This window comes from Buteo buteo, chromosome 4, assembly GCF_964188355.1.
Source record: "Buteo buteo chromosome 4, bButBut1.hap1.1, whole genome shotgun sequence".
NCBI classification, from domain to species: Eukaryota; Metazoa; Chordata; class Aves; order Accipitriformes; family Accipitridae; genus Buteo; species Buteo buteo.
The window spans coordinates 20,571,772-20,586,005 of NC_134174.1; the positions used below are offsets into that span (position 1 = coordinate 20,571,772).

Consider the following 14,234-nt stretch of genomic DNA (forward strand, 5'->3'; position numbering starts at 1 on the left):
CCGCTCCCCTGCCTCGCACCAACGAGCGCCGGCGGCCGGAGCGTGCGTGGGGCTGAGGCGGAAATCTGAATGGAGCTCGCGGGCCGGTTGCTGCGGGGGCCGGGGTGGGGCGGGGCGAGCCGAGCGCGCCGCCGCCGCCGTCGCTGAGGCGGGCTGGCTGCCGCGGCTGGGGCGGCCCCGCTCCCTCTGCCCGGCGCTCCCCGCGCCCTCGCCATGGGGCCCGGCCCCGCGCGTCGCCCGGGCCGGGCGCCGCTGGCCGTGGCGCTCTGCGCTGCCCTGTTGACGCTGCCGCCCGCCCTGGGCGCTGGCGAGCGGCGGCGCCTGGCGTGCTCCACCTGCCGGGGCATCGCGGACAGGTTCAACCAGGTGAGTGCCGGGGCCGGGGGGCCGCGGGGCGGCCTCGCGGGGGGGTGGGGGCGGCAGGCGGGGGCCGAGCCGGCCGGGAGCCGGCCGCGGGGTTCCGCCGGGCGGCCCGAGGTGCGGTGGCGGCGGCGCAGGCCGCTCCGAGGGGCGGCCGCCGGGCTCCGGGCCGGTCAGGCGCGGCGGGCCCGCCGGAGAAGGCGGCGGCAGCGCCCGGCGCGGTGCGGGTCCGCGGCCCCGGTGGCAGGCCGGCTCTCCCCCCCCGCGGCTGCTGAAGCTCCCTCCTCTCCCCGGGCCGAACGCCGCGTTACGGACGGCGTCCGGTCCGGCTGGTGTGCGGCGGGGGGTTTGCTGCCCGGCTTCGGCGGCGGTCCCTCGGCCGGTGGGTCACGGAGCGGCTGCCCCCCCGGCTTTGCTGCCCGAGGAGGGCTGGCGCTTCGGAGCGAAGAGAGCGGCCGTAGCATGCCCGGCGCCGTGAGCGAGGGCTGGCGGACAACGTCGTCCTCCGAAACGCCGTGTCTGTTGCCGCTCGCAACAGCCCTGCGTGGTGGCACGGTAAATCCGGCAGCGAGGGGCCGCTTTCGCTTGTGACAGATGCTTAATGCTCTTTGTAGCTGGCTTGGTCGATCGCTTTCACTGCGGAGGTCTCTTGCAAGGCACGATTTGGGTGGGCGTTCGGCCGGGGAACGTGTGAGATCACGGTGAACGGTCCTGTTGTATGGTTGTGCGTTTAGGTTACGACACGGTGAAGACTGGGCCAAGTACCGTCAAAACTGAATGAAGTAGAGGTCTCGTTCAAATGATTAATAAAGTTCCTGAGGACTTGAAGGAGATGGCTGTGAAGTTTCATACGTGTACGGTTTTTGACAAAAATGAAGACTGTAACAGGGCCTTGTTTGGGCTTTGGGAAAATTGAGTCGTGTTATCCTATAACCTACACTTTATCACTTTTCACATTGTCACTAGCTGTTTCTTTCGCTTAGCAATTCGATTAGCAGCTTCAGAGCTTTACTGAAGTTTCTGCATGGTGCCTTTCACAATTTTTGTACAAGCATTGTCCTTAATCTATGTTAGAAACAAACTGTATGTAACTTACGTTCTCCTGGTACTTTTCATTTGTAGGGATTAGCAGATACAGCTAAAAAGAACTTTGGTGGTGGAAATACTGCTTGGGAAGAGAAGACGCTGTCGAAGTATGAGTCCAGGTAAGCTGTCTCAGTACTTCTCATTCGGCTAAGTTTAATGTCTACTGTGCGTAACTTCACTGTACCAGTGTTTGGCCGGAACGTAAATACTGAATGTTGTAGCTAACGTTTCATGTGTCCAAGCCTTAAATTCTTATTGATTAAAATGTAACATTACACTGTAAAGAGTACCATAAAGACTGAAACTCCTTATTGATGCCTTTATTTGTCTTGTTTCTGGAAAAAAACCCAAAGTTAATGCCGTCATTGGTCATAGTAGGTTTTTTTCTATTTACTCGTTAAAGTCCTAAAGTGGCGATCTTTAAATAATGGTCAACAGTTAATTGGTAGTCATAAAAGGTGTGGAGTACTGTAATACTTGTTTTAGAATTAAAGCAGTATCTCCTCCCTGGAGTCATCACTATTTCAGTGCCAAACAGAAAACTAAAAGAGATGCAGATGACTGTATTCTTTTGTATATATGTTTGATTGCTGAGCAAAGTGATCTGGTATCTTTCTTCCAAATTTCAAATTCACTTTTTAGTTTTAGTTGGAGCATTGAGATCTAAGGGTGGGATTTCTGAACCTCAGTTACTGTGAGCTTTGTGGGCTTGTGTCAAGTATTAACAATACATGAAATTTGTTGTTGAACTTAGGAGAAAAATACTGCACTAAAAATTTGCTGGGAAGCTAAAAATCTTATCAAACCTACAGTCTGCAGACATCACAAGTGCAAGCAAGCCAAAGTAGTTCTTGTGGTCATCATTCTCTTTTTTTTTTTTTTTTTTTTTTGTTTGAAGTAATGTTCATTAGTGCTTTATTCTGATATTGACTTTGTTTTGGAACTAATTCAGAACACAGCATAAACTGATAAAGTATTCTAGGCTGAAGTCTAGCTTCTCTGTCATGACTTGAGTGGTGTCAAATGTTTAAATTACGATTTTCCTTCTCTGCTTGTAGCGAAATTCGTCTTGTAGAGATCATAGAGAATCTGTGCGACAGTAGTAACTTTGAATGTAACAACATGGTAGAAGAGCATGAAGAACATATAGAGAAATGGTGGTTCAAACTGTAAGTATCAAATATTTTTGTGGAGATCTTGGTGTGGATAAGTTATCTGAGAGGATGAAGTACTAATGTTAAATCTTGTGCCTGAGCAATAGCAGTATGGGTATGTCGTGGTTTAACCCCAGCCAGCAACTAAGCACCACGCAGCCGCTCACTCGCTTCCTGCCCCCACAGTGGGATGGGGGAGAGAATTGGGGCGGGGGGGTAGTAAAACCTGTTGGTTGAGGTAGAAACAGTTTAATAGGAGAGAAAGGAAGAAAATAATAATAATAACAGTAATAAAATGACAATAATAATAGTAATAATAAAAGAATCGGAATATACAAAACAAGTGATACACAATACAATTGCTTACCACTCTCTGACTGATGCCCAGTTCGTTCCTGAGCAGCGATCCCCACCCGGCCAACTGCCCCCAGTGTATATACTGGGCATGACATCACATGGTATGGAATACCCCTTTGGCCAGTTTGGCTCAGCTGCCCTGGCTGTGTCCCCTCCCAACTTCTTGTGCCCCTCCAGCCTTCTTGCTCGCTGGGCTTGAGAAGCTGAAAAACCCTTGACTTAGTCTAAACACTACTTAGCAATAACTGAAAACATCAGTGTGTTACCAACATTCTTCTCATGCTAAATCCAAAATGTAACATTATACCAACTACTAGAAAGAAAATTAACTCTATCCCAGCTGAAACCAGGACAGGGTAATTCTTCATTATCCTTCAAGAGTTGCCATTGGGTACAGCTGGGTTCAGGCTGACTTTTAACAGCATGTGGTGCTGTTACTGTGTTCTTTTTTATTTTCAATTCTGGAAGTGTTGCACCAAAGCATCCAGTCTGGCTTCTCATATACTGTCTGCTCAGTTACCAATGGGGTGTTGAGGCAAACTGACATTGGAAAACTTTGAGGTTTGTTACCTTTTTTGTTTTCCTTTGTCATAAAACTGCAAGGGACTCTCTGATTCTTGTGGGGTTTTAGTTGGCTTTCTTTTCCTGAAACGATATTTTGTTCTCCTGGCAATCAAAAAAATCATTGATAAATAATAAATGTAGAAGTTGGATCTCTTGAGGATGGCAGTATAGCAGCTGGCTTTTCTATCTGCCTTATAAGCTAGCCTGTGATTTCTGTTATAACTAAGCTTTTCATATACCATTATAAAATATAATTAATGCAAGGATGGCATTGTAGCATTTAAATCTCTTTGGATCTTTTTTTTAATTCCAAATCATGTTTCTTCTAAGTATTTTCTTTTTTTACTACTTTAGACTGTCAGCACTCTCAATCAGCTAGAATACAATAGGGTGAACTACCATTGTAACATTTTATAACTGGATAAGATTTTTGATAACCCTCTTTGCTCTTAATGACTGTTTTGTTACTTTATGCTTTTACCTAACTATACAGGAACATGTATACATTAGCATGCCATTTGAATGGAATAGAATAGCATAGCATAGAATAGAATATTTCAGTTAGAAGGGACCTACAACGATCACCTAGTCCAACTGTCTAACCTTTTCGGGGCTGACCAAAAATTAAAGCATGTTATTAAGGGCATTGACCAAATGCCTCTTAAACACTGACAGGCTTGGGGCATCGACCACCGCTCTAGGAAGCCTGTTCCAGTGTTTGACCATCCTCTTGGTAAAGAAATGCTTCCTCATGTCCAGTCTAAGCCTCCCCTGATGCAGCTTTGAGCCATTCCCTATCACTGGATCCCAGGGAGAAGACCTCAGCACCTCCCTCTCCACTTCCCCTCCTCAGGAAGCTGTAGAGAGCAACGAGGTTGCCCCGCAGCCTCCTTTTCTCCAAACTAAAGCCCAAAGTCCTCAGCAGCTCCTCATAGAACATGCCTTCCAGAAGGGTGAGCTATGCAACCCAGAGTCTTAAATTTGCAGAACTGAAAGAAACAGGTCTTAAACTAGAGATTTTGACAAAGTAGACTTCCTAAAATAATCAAAACTATTCATAAAATACATTGGGTTTTGGAAAGTTTCTGTATTTAATAGACATTTTGAGTGCAATTGATTAACTTTGCCTTCTGTCCTTTAACATGCGATGTCCAAATGTCATTCAGTTTCTGTGGTTGTTTCCAAAGACAGGTTCTTTGTCCATGAATACCTTAGATCTTTTTTTGTAAGTTGTTACGTTACATGTGGTACTCAGTAAATTTACTTTTCAGGGCCTGAGCCTTGGAGTCAGTATGATCAGACGTAATAGTTTAGAAGGAGAAGCTGTACATGCTTCAGGAGTTGCTGAAGACTTCTGTCAGGCTACAGAATATCTAAGCCTTTACTAAAGTTTTTGAGACTTAAGCATCAGTGTGATACTGAGATCTGTGAATTGTCATTCAGAACTGTAGTAGTCCTCATGCTTGCTTGCAAAATAATATCTAGCGATTTCATTGGTAATTGGGGGTGTATGCTACTGCTAGAGCAGCACATAAGTAACTTATTAATATTAAAAAAAAATCCTTCTAAAATAATACTTGATTTATGTTAAAAAAGAGGAGCAATTGTAACAGGCACCCTATTGTCAAGTTGGCAATAACTTGAGGAAATGTTAGTATCTGTCCTGGGTTATCTTCTGCATAGTTGAGATAAAGACAGCAGTTATGTTGAAGAGAAAGACATAAATAAGACCAGCTAAACTATATATAAACCTTCCCTAAAAATAAGGTGTTTAATAAAAAAAAAAGGTGTGTGTGTGTATGTATCAAGATGAATTGATTTTATTGGTTGCTCTTATTTCACATTTTTCATAAATATAATTTATAAAATTTGAGTAGAGTCTGTTAATAGTATGGTAGTTTAAAAGGTATTAATCTCAAGTTGGAGGACTTCTAAAAATTGTTTCCTGAAATAAGATCGTCTTCAGAACAAAAAAAATACGTTTCTAATCTGTCACGTGCAACAGATTTCTCTGCTGCATTGTGCAGGTTCAGTTGTGTGAGTTGGCTTTTAAAGACTTTTTGTTCTTTTTATTGGTAAATTAATGTCTTTCATATACAGAAAGAAGAAGTATCCTGATTTGTTTAAGTGGTTTTGCATAGAAACAATAGAAGTTTGCTGCCCTGCTGGAACTTACGGACCAGATTGCCTTGGTAATTTTTCTTTTGAAAAATACAGTAGCAGATACGTTCTTTCTACCTGTTTGTTTCAGTCTTTCATAACATGGACAAATACATGAAGTATGATATTTTCCGTGAGACACCAGCTGCTGTGTAGTATGTACCTACCTGTTGCCTGATAGTTAGGTAGCTGCCTTGTGAGCATCCTGCCTGAAGAAAAGTCTTCCGGGCGTGAAGTAATGTACAAAGCTGTCAAGGGTACTTACATGTGCAGAATCCATCTGATCTGATGTTCACATCTACACCTGACCCATGTTTAAAGGCTTCCTGTGACATCAAGTCTGTTGTTTAGGTGGCCTTTCAGAAGCTATGTAGACAACAGTTTCAAGAGTAAAACGGCCAAAACACTGTTGGGGGTTAAATGAAGACATTAAAAACAGGATTGGTTAAAAAGGCAATGGCAGAAATTGGATAAAAGTAGGTAAGAAACAACTGAATGAAAGTAAGGTCTTTGATGCAAAAGTGATAAAAAAGGTATTTTGGCCCCTGAAGTATCATTTATAAATCTATAAAACCTTGCACCTTGTTAGAGATCAGCTTTGGCCTCTTTAAATTGTTAACAATATAAGTGCCAATTCCCAGTATTGATCTAAATGACTGCTAGTAGGGTTTTTCCAACTGCCGTATGAGCATTCTCAGAAATCGAGAATAAAGAAAGACACCAACTTTAGCCAGGAAGCTAAGAAAATAGATAAAATTCTAAGCCGTGGTCTTTACCCTAAATAAAATTTATAACTGAACTTTCCTGGAGATTGTTTTGAGTAACTCTTACACTGAATATATTACAGAGCATTCCTTGTTGCAAGCCTTTTGGTTATTCTCAAGGGAAAAAAGATTTTGGAAATTATATACTGGTTTAGTGTGACTTTTTTTTTTTCTTTTTTACATTTTACTGTCTGTGAAGTGGTGCTGAAAATTCAGGTGCTCGTGGCTGAAAATAGGAAGTTACTCCCTTTAACATTTGATTGAAAAGTATTTTTGATCCTTTTTAGCTTGTCGTGGTGGATCGGAAAGACCTTGCCATGGAAATGGCCACTGTGATGGTGATGGTACCCGAGGTGGAGATGGCTCATGTAGCTGTAACAAGGAGTATACAGGAGATTTTTGTTTGGACTGTTCTAGTGGTTACTTCAGTACCTTGAGAAATGAGACGCATTCTGTTTGTACAGGTAACAAAGTCTTTGGCACATGCTTAGATCTTTGTCTTCCTTCTTCAGTTTTTGTAAACAAAACTAGAAACAATTTAAAGTGACAAATGTAAAAACAAAAAATAGTTACAGTTTGGTCACTCAGCTTTAACTATTAATGACGTGTCAGTCAGTTTGGTGAAATTGTCAGGTTTTGCGATGTCATCCTTCCAGACTGCCCTTGATATTTTTTTTTATTTTTTTCCCCTGCTTTAAATTAAGAAGCAGAATTCATTTATGTCATGAGGGAGGCAGGAGGGAAGATCGAGCTTTGCCCCCACGTCACCACCCTCCCCCCATCCCCAAGTACTGTACAAAAAACAAGCTGAAAATGCTGCACAGTGGACTACGTTGAAAGCTAGGTTTTCCTCATGTCTCAGATAAGCTTAACTGGAGTAAATGGGTGTGGAAACAGCTGATCTGTACTGTAGACTACATAGATTCCAGTTAAGTACGTCTAAGCTTAATTTTGAAACAAAGTCAGGTCGTAGGAATAAACTTTTTCAGTTGGCCAGATTTTTATCTGTTTTTACATCTTGAGTGAGATTCTGCAGCAGCTAAATCCTGACCGTGGGATCTAATAAAATTGGTTTTCAACACGATCTATGTTGAGTTTTTTATCTGGCTGTGTAGTAATTCTTCTATATGATGTGTTTTATATTACAATATATAACATGCTGCTTATATATGCATATATAAACACTTGTGAAGTTCTTCAGACTAGTATCACTTCACACTTCACTCTTGTAGCTGGTTGCAAATGAAGTAGTCTGAGGATTCGTTAGGTGGGAGTGCTGAGCCTAGTGTTTAAACTGTTATTCCAACCCTGAGTGGCTGAGCAAAGTTTACCTTCTTGATCTCCTCTTCCCAAATATTTTGGAAATTGGACCCACCACTTCTAGTCACTAGAATTTCATGGCACTGTTTTAGTGGTGCAGATGACTGTAATTGCCAGGTTTGGCTTCCTGGGTTTTGTAGGAGTTTTGTTTTTGTAGGATAGAGCTGCATTTTTGTAAATGATACCACCATAAAGTCAAGATCTAATCTTGTGAATGGGAGGCTCAAGCTACTAAAATACAATAGCTTCCAATGAATCCTAAAAAAGATTTTTCTTTGAGAATTTGTGTGACCAAACTTGTCTTGGAGTCTCCCAACAAAGCTCAGATTGTAGTTTTCTCTTATCTCAGCCTGCCATGCTGCCTGTAAAACTTGTACTGGTTCAAGTAACAAGGACTGCCAAGACTGTAAAGAAGGCTGGATTAAAAATGAAGAAGCAGCTTGTGTGGGTGAGTAACGCTTGGTAGACTTCAAACAGGTTCTGTAGCAGCGTTGGCTAGTGAGATTAGATGACATCACATTGAGTTTTATTGTATTTTATGGAGCTGTTCTGTCAGTTTAGATTTCTATAGTTTGTATGTAGTCTGTATTCCTTACTTGTTTCATATTGCAGGAAAGCAGTATTTCCTCCCCGCTGATTGCTTGGTGATTATAGTTGTCTTTATCAAACTGTTCACTGTGAATCTTTTTAGTCTAGTGGAATACAGGTAGCAGCAAATGTTGTGTTCCTTTTAAGATATGTTTTTTTTGTGTTTATTTGAGTGCTAAACAGTACCCTGCTCTTTATTCAAATGATTTTGTCAACTACTGGAAGATTCCTGTCAGCTTATCTACATGTTTTTTAGTAATTGCACAATTGTCTTAACATTACTGTATGTTTATAAATGCTCAACCCTAATAGAGTTCAAACATTTCACTAGAAGCGAGGCATACTAACTTTTCCTATTATTGGAGAGAAATACCAGGAGGCATCAAGCTCAGTGCTTCCATTAATTTCTTACCTATTTCTAGCTTAGCATTTCTCTTGGTTTATGAGGAAATATGTATGAAACACTTAAGGAAAAACCCAAATACTAAAAATACTCCCAAAGCAGGAATACACTAGGGGGAGAGTAGCACATTCTGTTTAACTGGTTGAATTTGACCCGTTAAAGACCCTTTAATGTCTGGAAACAGTATCTTAGAAATTATGTGAACACTGCTTCTTTTTAAAAGTGCTCCTGAGAACTAGGATTTGAATTACAGCTCCTGCAATACCTGCTTAGGCAACTGTTGAATGCTCCAAGAGCTTCTTTTAGATCCTCTAGTGTTGTCTTCTGTACAGCTGTTTTCTTCCAAATAATCATTGCAACTGATCAAGTATAAATTAATTTGAGTAATCAGTAGGAATGATGTCTGCAGCAACAGGATCGGATAGACAGCAAGGGCACTGAAATAGGCTTTCTCTGTCTGAATTTTTTAGTTGAGTACTGTTGTACCCTTTCCTTGAAATCAAAAGACTAGCATGTTTTAACTTCCCAGGTAGAACTGGTTTTCAGCTCGGCTGGTCTTAACCATAACTTGGCTTTCTCCAGTTTGCTTTGTGTAGAAAACGAAGCAGTATATGTGTGTGCATTTGTGTAACTTTTTTAATACTTTAAAAAGTTCCATAGCTTGGTAATATAGGAGTAGAGAAATCAACAGTATTCCAGAAGAGTAGTCTGCTTATTTGTTATGATATTTACATAAAAAACATAAATGCTTGCAAAACTTTCACTTGAAAGTGACAAGGACAGCAGGTATTCTGGAAGTTTTATTTAATTTGAACTCCTGAATTTCTGATATGTCTGGTATTGTCATCACAAAACATCTTCTGAGGATCAGTTCTGGTTTGTTAATGTTAAGTTTAAGCTGAACAAAACAGTATGTTACTTTTATGTCTAACGTTGCATATCTGATCCTGAACTTACTGTAAAATTAATCTCAATGCAGTCAGTTTAAGTTTATAGCTTCTGTGGGCCAGTTCTTAACAAGATCCCAAAGCATAGCATTCAAGTATTAATCTGTCTATTTAATCATTACTACTATTTTAGGTAACTTGTCACTTTTTATCTTTCAGATTTAGATGAGTGTGCTGCTTCTCCTTGCAAAGATCACCAGTATTGTTTGAACACAGATGGATCTTTCTCATGCAAAGGTTTATTTTTAATCTGCTGTTCTACTTTATCGTCTAATCTAATGCTAGAGGTAATGCTAGAAAGGGTGTGATACCAGGCATTTAGTACTATGTGGTCCAGTCCTGACTGGGTATGAGGCTTTAGACCTATCCTATGAGGAAAACAAGAGATTTATGATTATTTCTACTCTACTCTCGTGAGACCCCACCTGGAGTACTGCATTCAGCTCTGGGGCCCCCAACGTAAGAAGGACATGGACCTGTTGGAGTGAGTCCAGAGAAGGGCCACGAAGATGATCAGGGGGCTGGAGCACCTCCCCTATGAGGACAGGCTGAGAGAGTTGGGGTTGTTCAGCCTGGAGAAGAGAAGGCTCTGGGGAGACCTTACAGCAGCCTGCCAGTACCTAAAGGGGGCTTATAAGAAAGATGGGGAGGGACGCTTTAACGGGGAGTGTAGTGATAGGATGAGGGGTAACGGTTTTAAACTGAAAGAGGGTAGATTTAGATTAAGTATTAGGAAGAAGTTCTTCCCTGTGAGGGTGGTGAGGCACTGGCACAGGTTGCCCAGAGAGGCTGTGGATGCCCCATCCCTGGCAGTGTCCAAGGCCAGGTTGGATGGGGCTTTGGGCAACCTGGTGTAGTGGAAGGTGTCCCTGCCCATGGCGGGGGGGCTGGAACTAGGTGATCTTTAAGGTCCTTTCCAATCCAAACCATTCTAGGATTCTATGTTTTCTTGTGTGGGTAAGCTGACTGACTTAAAGGGTGGTGCTTAAAACCTCAGATACATGTATTTTTATGCTTGAAATATTTTATCTTTAGCATGTGATACCAGCTGTGTAGGTTGCACAGGGGAAGGTTCTGACAAGTGTAAGACCTGCGCATCTGGATACATGAAGGAAGATGAAAAGTGTACAGGTTGGTGGATTTAGCAACACATATTAGAGCACCAGTTAGCTCACTCTTCGGTTTTCCAGCCTATCAAAATGAACCCAGTTGTTCCCATAGTAGCAGCAGAGACTTTCTTTATAACTTCCGTTATATTATTGGGCTAATATACATGACAAGGCTTAAAGGTGAAACACTCCTACAAAAGGAACAAAGTATTTTATAGCGGGTTCAGGAAACAAATACATGAGTTTATTGTCAGTTATCTACCACTTCATTAGAAGTGTCCATCTGTATTAATTTTGTAACAGAAAGGCAGGAATGTAATGTGCATTCTGTTATCTGTCTTTCAATCCCTAATGTCCAAGTTCAAATGATACTAATTCATAGTGAATTATAACATGTGAAATGATAGTAAAAAGAATGAAATTAGAGTTTCTCTGTGGGGAATAGCAGAAGGTACACATGATCTTAAGTAGCTATCAACTATGATGATGTAGTATTTACAGGCTCCCTTTCCTTTAGTTGTACTTTGATGGCATCATTAGAAAATGACTGGGAAATCTTCAGTAGGTTAAGACAAGTGCCATTGCTTAATTCATTTTCCCACATAGGGGCCTGCAAAACATAAAAAAAATAGTACTATCTGAATAAATTTGAAACACAGTCTAAATCATGAAGAACTGTAACAGATTATTTTAACCAAAAAATCTGTTGCAGCAGCATTCTGCTCTTTGGTGTTTTTTATATTTGAATAGAATTTTGTTTATATGACTGAGCACAAGTAAGTTTTGTAACAAAATAACAGCAGTGGACTCTTCCTTTCCCTATCCTATCTCCAGATATAGATGAATGTAACCTTCCTGAGAAGGTCTGCATGAAAGAGAATCAAGACTGTGTTAATACTTCAGGTAGTTACAAGTGTGTATGTTCAGAAGGGTTTGAAGACAAGGATGGAACATGTGTTCAGATTCTAAAACCAGGTAAATGGCTTTTCAATGACAGATTTTTTTAAAATATATCAACAATTTGGAGGTGTATTTCTGCCTAAGGGTCTAGTCGCTTGTAAACTCTTCTGTATAATTTCTCATGTTCCTACAGCTGTGGTCTGTGTCAAGTAGTTTGTGGTGTAGTCCACATTCTGGCATGCATGTTTTCTTGCTTAAAGACAGTGGATTTTTTAAATGTCCTATTCTTGTGTTGATATTTTTTTTGATTTACTCAAGGTTGTGTTTGTAAGTCACTTCATTATATAAAGTGAACTAGCAAATTACTGCTATCATAAAAAGGAGCTCTTCCTCCTCCCCACTTTTTCTCCTTTATCATTAGTTATAATGACTTAAGGGTTTATCTGATCGCATGCAAGCCGCTTCAACTCACTGAAGTCTCACAAAATTAAGCAGAATTCTTTTTGCTGGATGAGTGAGCTGAATTTATTTATCTTCTGATCACAACAGTGCTAGAGCTGGTGTGAAGGTGAATATGGAGAAGGTATCTATCTTTCAGTAGTAGGAAACTGTTTAGCTTGACTTAAACTATACCTTCAGTCAGAAAATTCAGGTGTAATTTGCTCTAGGATGTATGACGTATTATGGACAGAATTACATTCATTAGTGTTTCATTACTCCATTAGGCTTTTCTTACAGTTCCAAAGTGAAAGACAGGATTATTTTGCAATAAAGGTTGTAGGAAAATAGGTGAGACAGATAAAGGTTGTCGGAGAATAGGTGAGACAGGCAATTTCATACCTTTATTTTCTTTCTACTACTTATCTTGTTTGGCGTTTTTGGTGGGTTTTTTTTGTTCCTGTCCCCCCATCCCCTTGTCCCCTGACTGCTTTTTGATCTTATACTAATAAGTTGTAAAGATCTATGTAGTATTGCTACTCAAGGCCATTCAGTTCAGACCTTATACTCTCAGTACGCACTGTTAGTAGTCCTTTAAAATCAGTTATGTACTTTTCTTGTGCTGATACTCAGGATATTAGTTACTATGTTTTTTTAATGTGGTCTGACATTTTATGAGAATAAAAGCAAAAGGAAAAGTTGACAAATTGGCTTAGCTTTTTTCTTAGATCAGTGTTTTTACCAGTATAATAAAATTGCTGTGCTTTTTTAAAGGCTGTTTTAACATCTGAACCGAGCACTTTGCACTATAGAAAATAATTCTGAGTAATATGTGCTCTTTGTTTTCAAATACCAGAATTTCTTCTGACAGGTCATGTGGAAAGGAGAAAGTTCACTGTGGATAGCTGAAAACAAAAGCTTAGAATAGAAATAGCTGTGCTGCTTTTTTCTTCCACTAACAATATCATACCAGTTTATTTGAAATGTTTTGTTTGCATCTAGGGGAAAAAAAAATTATAAGCTTAGACTAGAAGGGTGGTGCAAGTAGCTCTTCTCTATGGCTTTATTGCTTCTCTGGTCTTGATACAGATGTTGATTTGGGTTTCTCTTTAAAAAATTCCTATTGTCAAAAATTATATGGTATAATTAATAATACATTTGTATTCTAATTATATTACTTAATTTCACAGGAGAGGAAGTAGAGAGTGAAACAACTGAGCCTTCACCTACTGGACATGATGACTTATGATCTGCATTCAGAACCAAAAGACATTCCTATCTAAAGTTTTAAATTATTGGACTAAGTCTCTGCTAGCTGACATACTGTGGAAATGGTATTAAATATGCAGGTTGCCGTTAAGATTTTTTTTTTAAATGGTGATAATCTGCTCTTTAAGCTGCATTTCTTTACTCTTAAATGCCACTTTTTATATAATTCTTCAAGAACAACACTCTAGATGGGTTAGTATAAAATTTGAATTAACATAACATTGTACCCAGCAATTGTAAACAATTTGCAGGTTTCTCATTCTAATGCCTACTGAAAACTATCATCATTTGGAAGGACTTAGTTGCACTTCATAATTCAAGAAAAGTTTAGACTGAAGTTTGGTGTTTCTTGACATAAGAAATATTTCTGTAACTGAAATACAGCTTTTAGAAATTGTCAAAGGGAATCTCTTTGGGGGGAAGCACTGTTCCCTTAAACAAAATAGAATGCCTAATACTGCATTCAATAAAAGTTTATTTTGTTGGAATGTGCCTTAAAAATTTTTAAGATTTTAATACCTTACTGTGTTGTCATGTCTGTTTTTCATTTAGGCAGTGGGAAAAAAAAAAAGAAAAAGGAAAAAAATCCAACCAGAAAAAAAAAACAACCAAAAAAAAAACCAACCCACAAAACCCCAGAACCTTGTAAGCACTGTATTTCAGTTCAGCACTGAATTCCAGCACCCAGTTGTGCTGGAATCTAGGAGGGGGCGGGGAGGGGGGAGAAAAACCCAACAAAATCCCTCCACACACACTTTCTTCTAAAGGAAGAATTATGTCAAACTTAAACAAATTTCCAAAAGTAAATAGACAAG

The 14,234-nt window shown here is 40.3% G+C and overlaps 1 protein-coding gene across 1 annotated transcript; it reads left to right on the forward strand.

Moving 5' to 3' along the window:
* The first annotated feature begins 70 nt into the window (after positions 1-70).
* Positions 71-13,920, forward strand: CRELD2 (CRELD disulfide isomerase 2). The gene is made up of 10 exons (XM_075024940.1): positions 71-366; positions 1,483-1,565; positions 2,505-2,615; positions 5,622-5,713; positions 6,733-6,909; positions 8,115-8,213; positions 9,863-9,940; positions 10,739-10,834; positions 11,647-11,787; positions 13,341-13,920. The coding sequence occupies exons 1-10, from the start codon at positions 214-216 to the stop codon at positions 13,397-13,399; spliced, it is 1,089 nt and encodes a 362-aa protein (XP_074881041.1). The 5' UTR covers positions 71-213; the 3' UTR covers positions 13,400-13,920.
* The last annotated feature ends 314 nt before the right edge of the window (positions 13,921-14,234 follow it).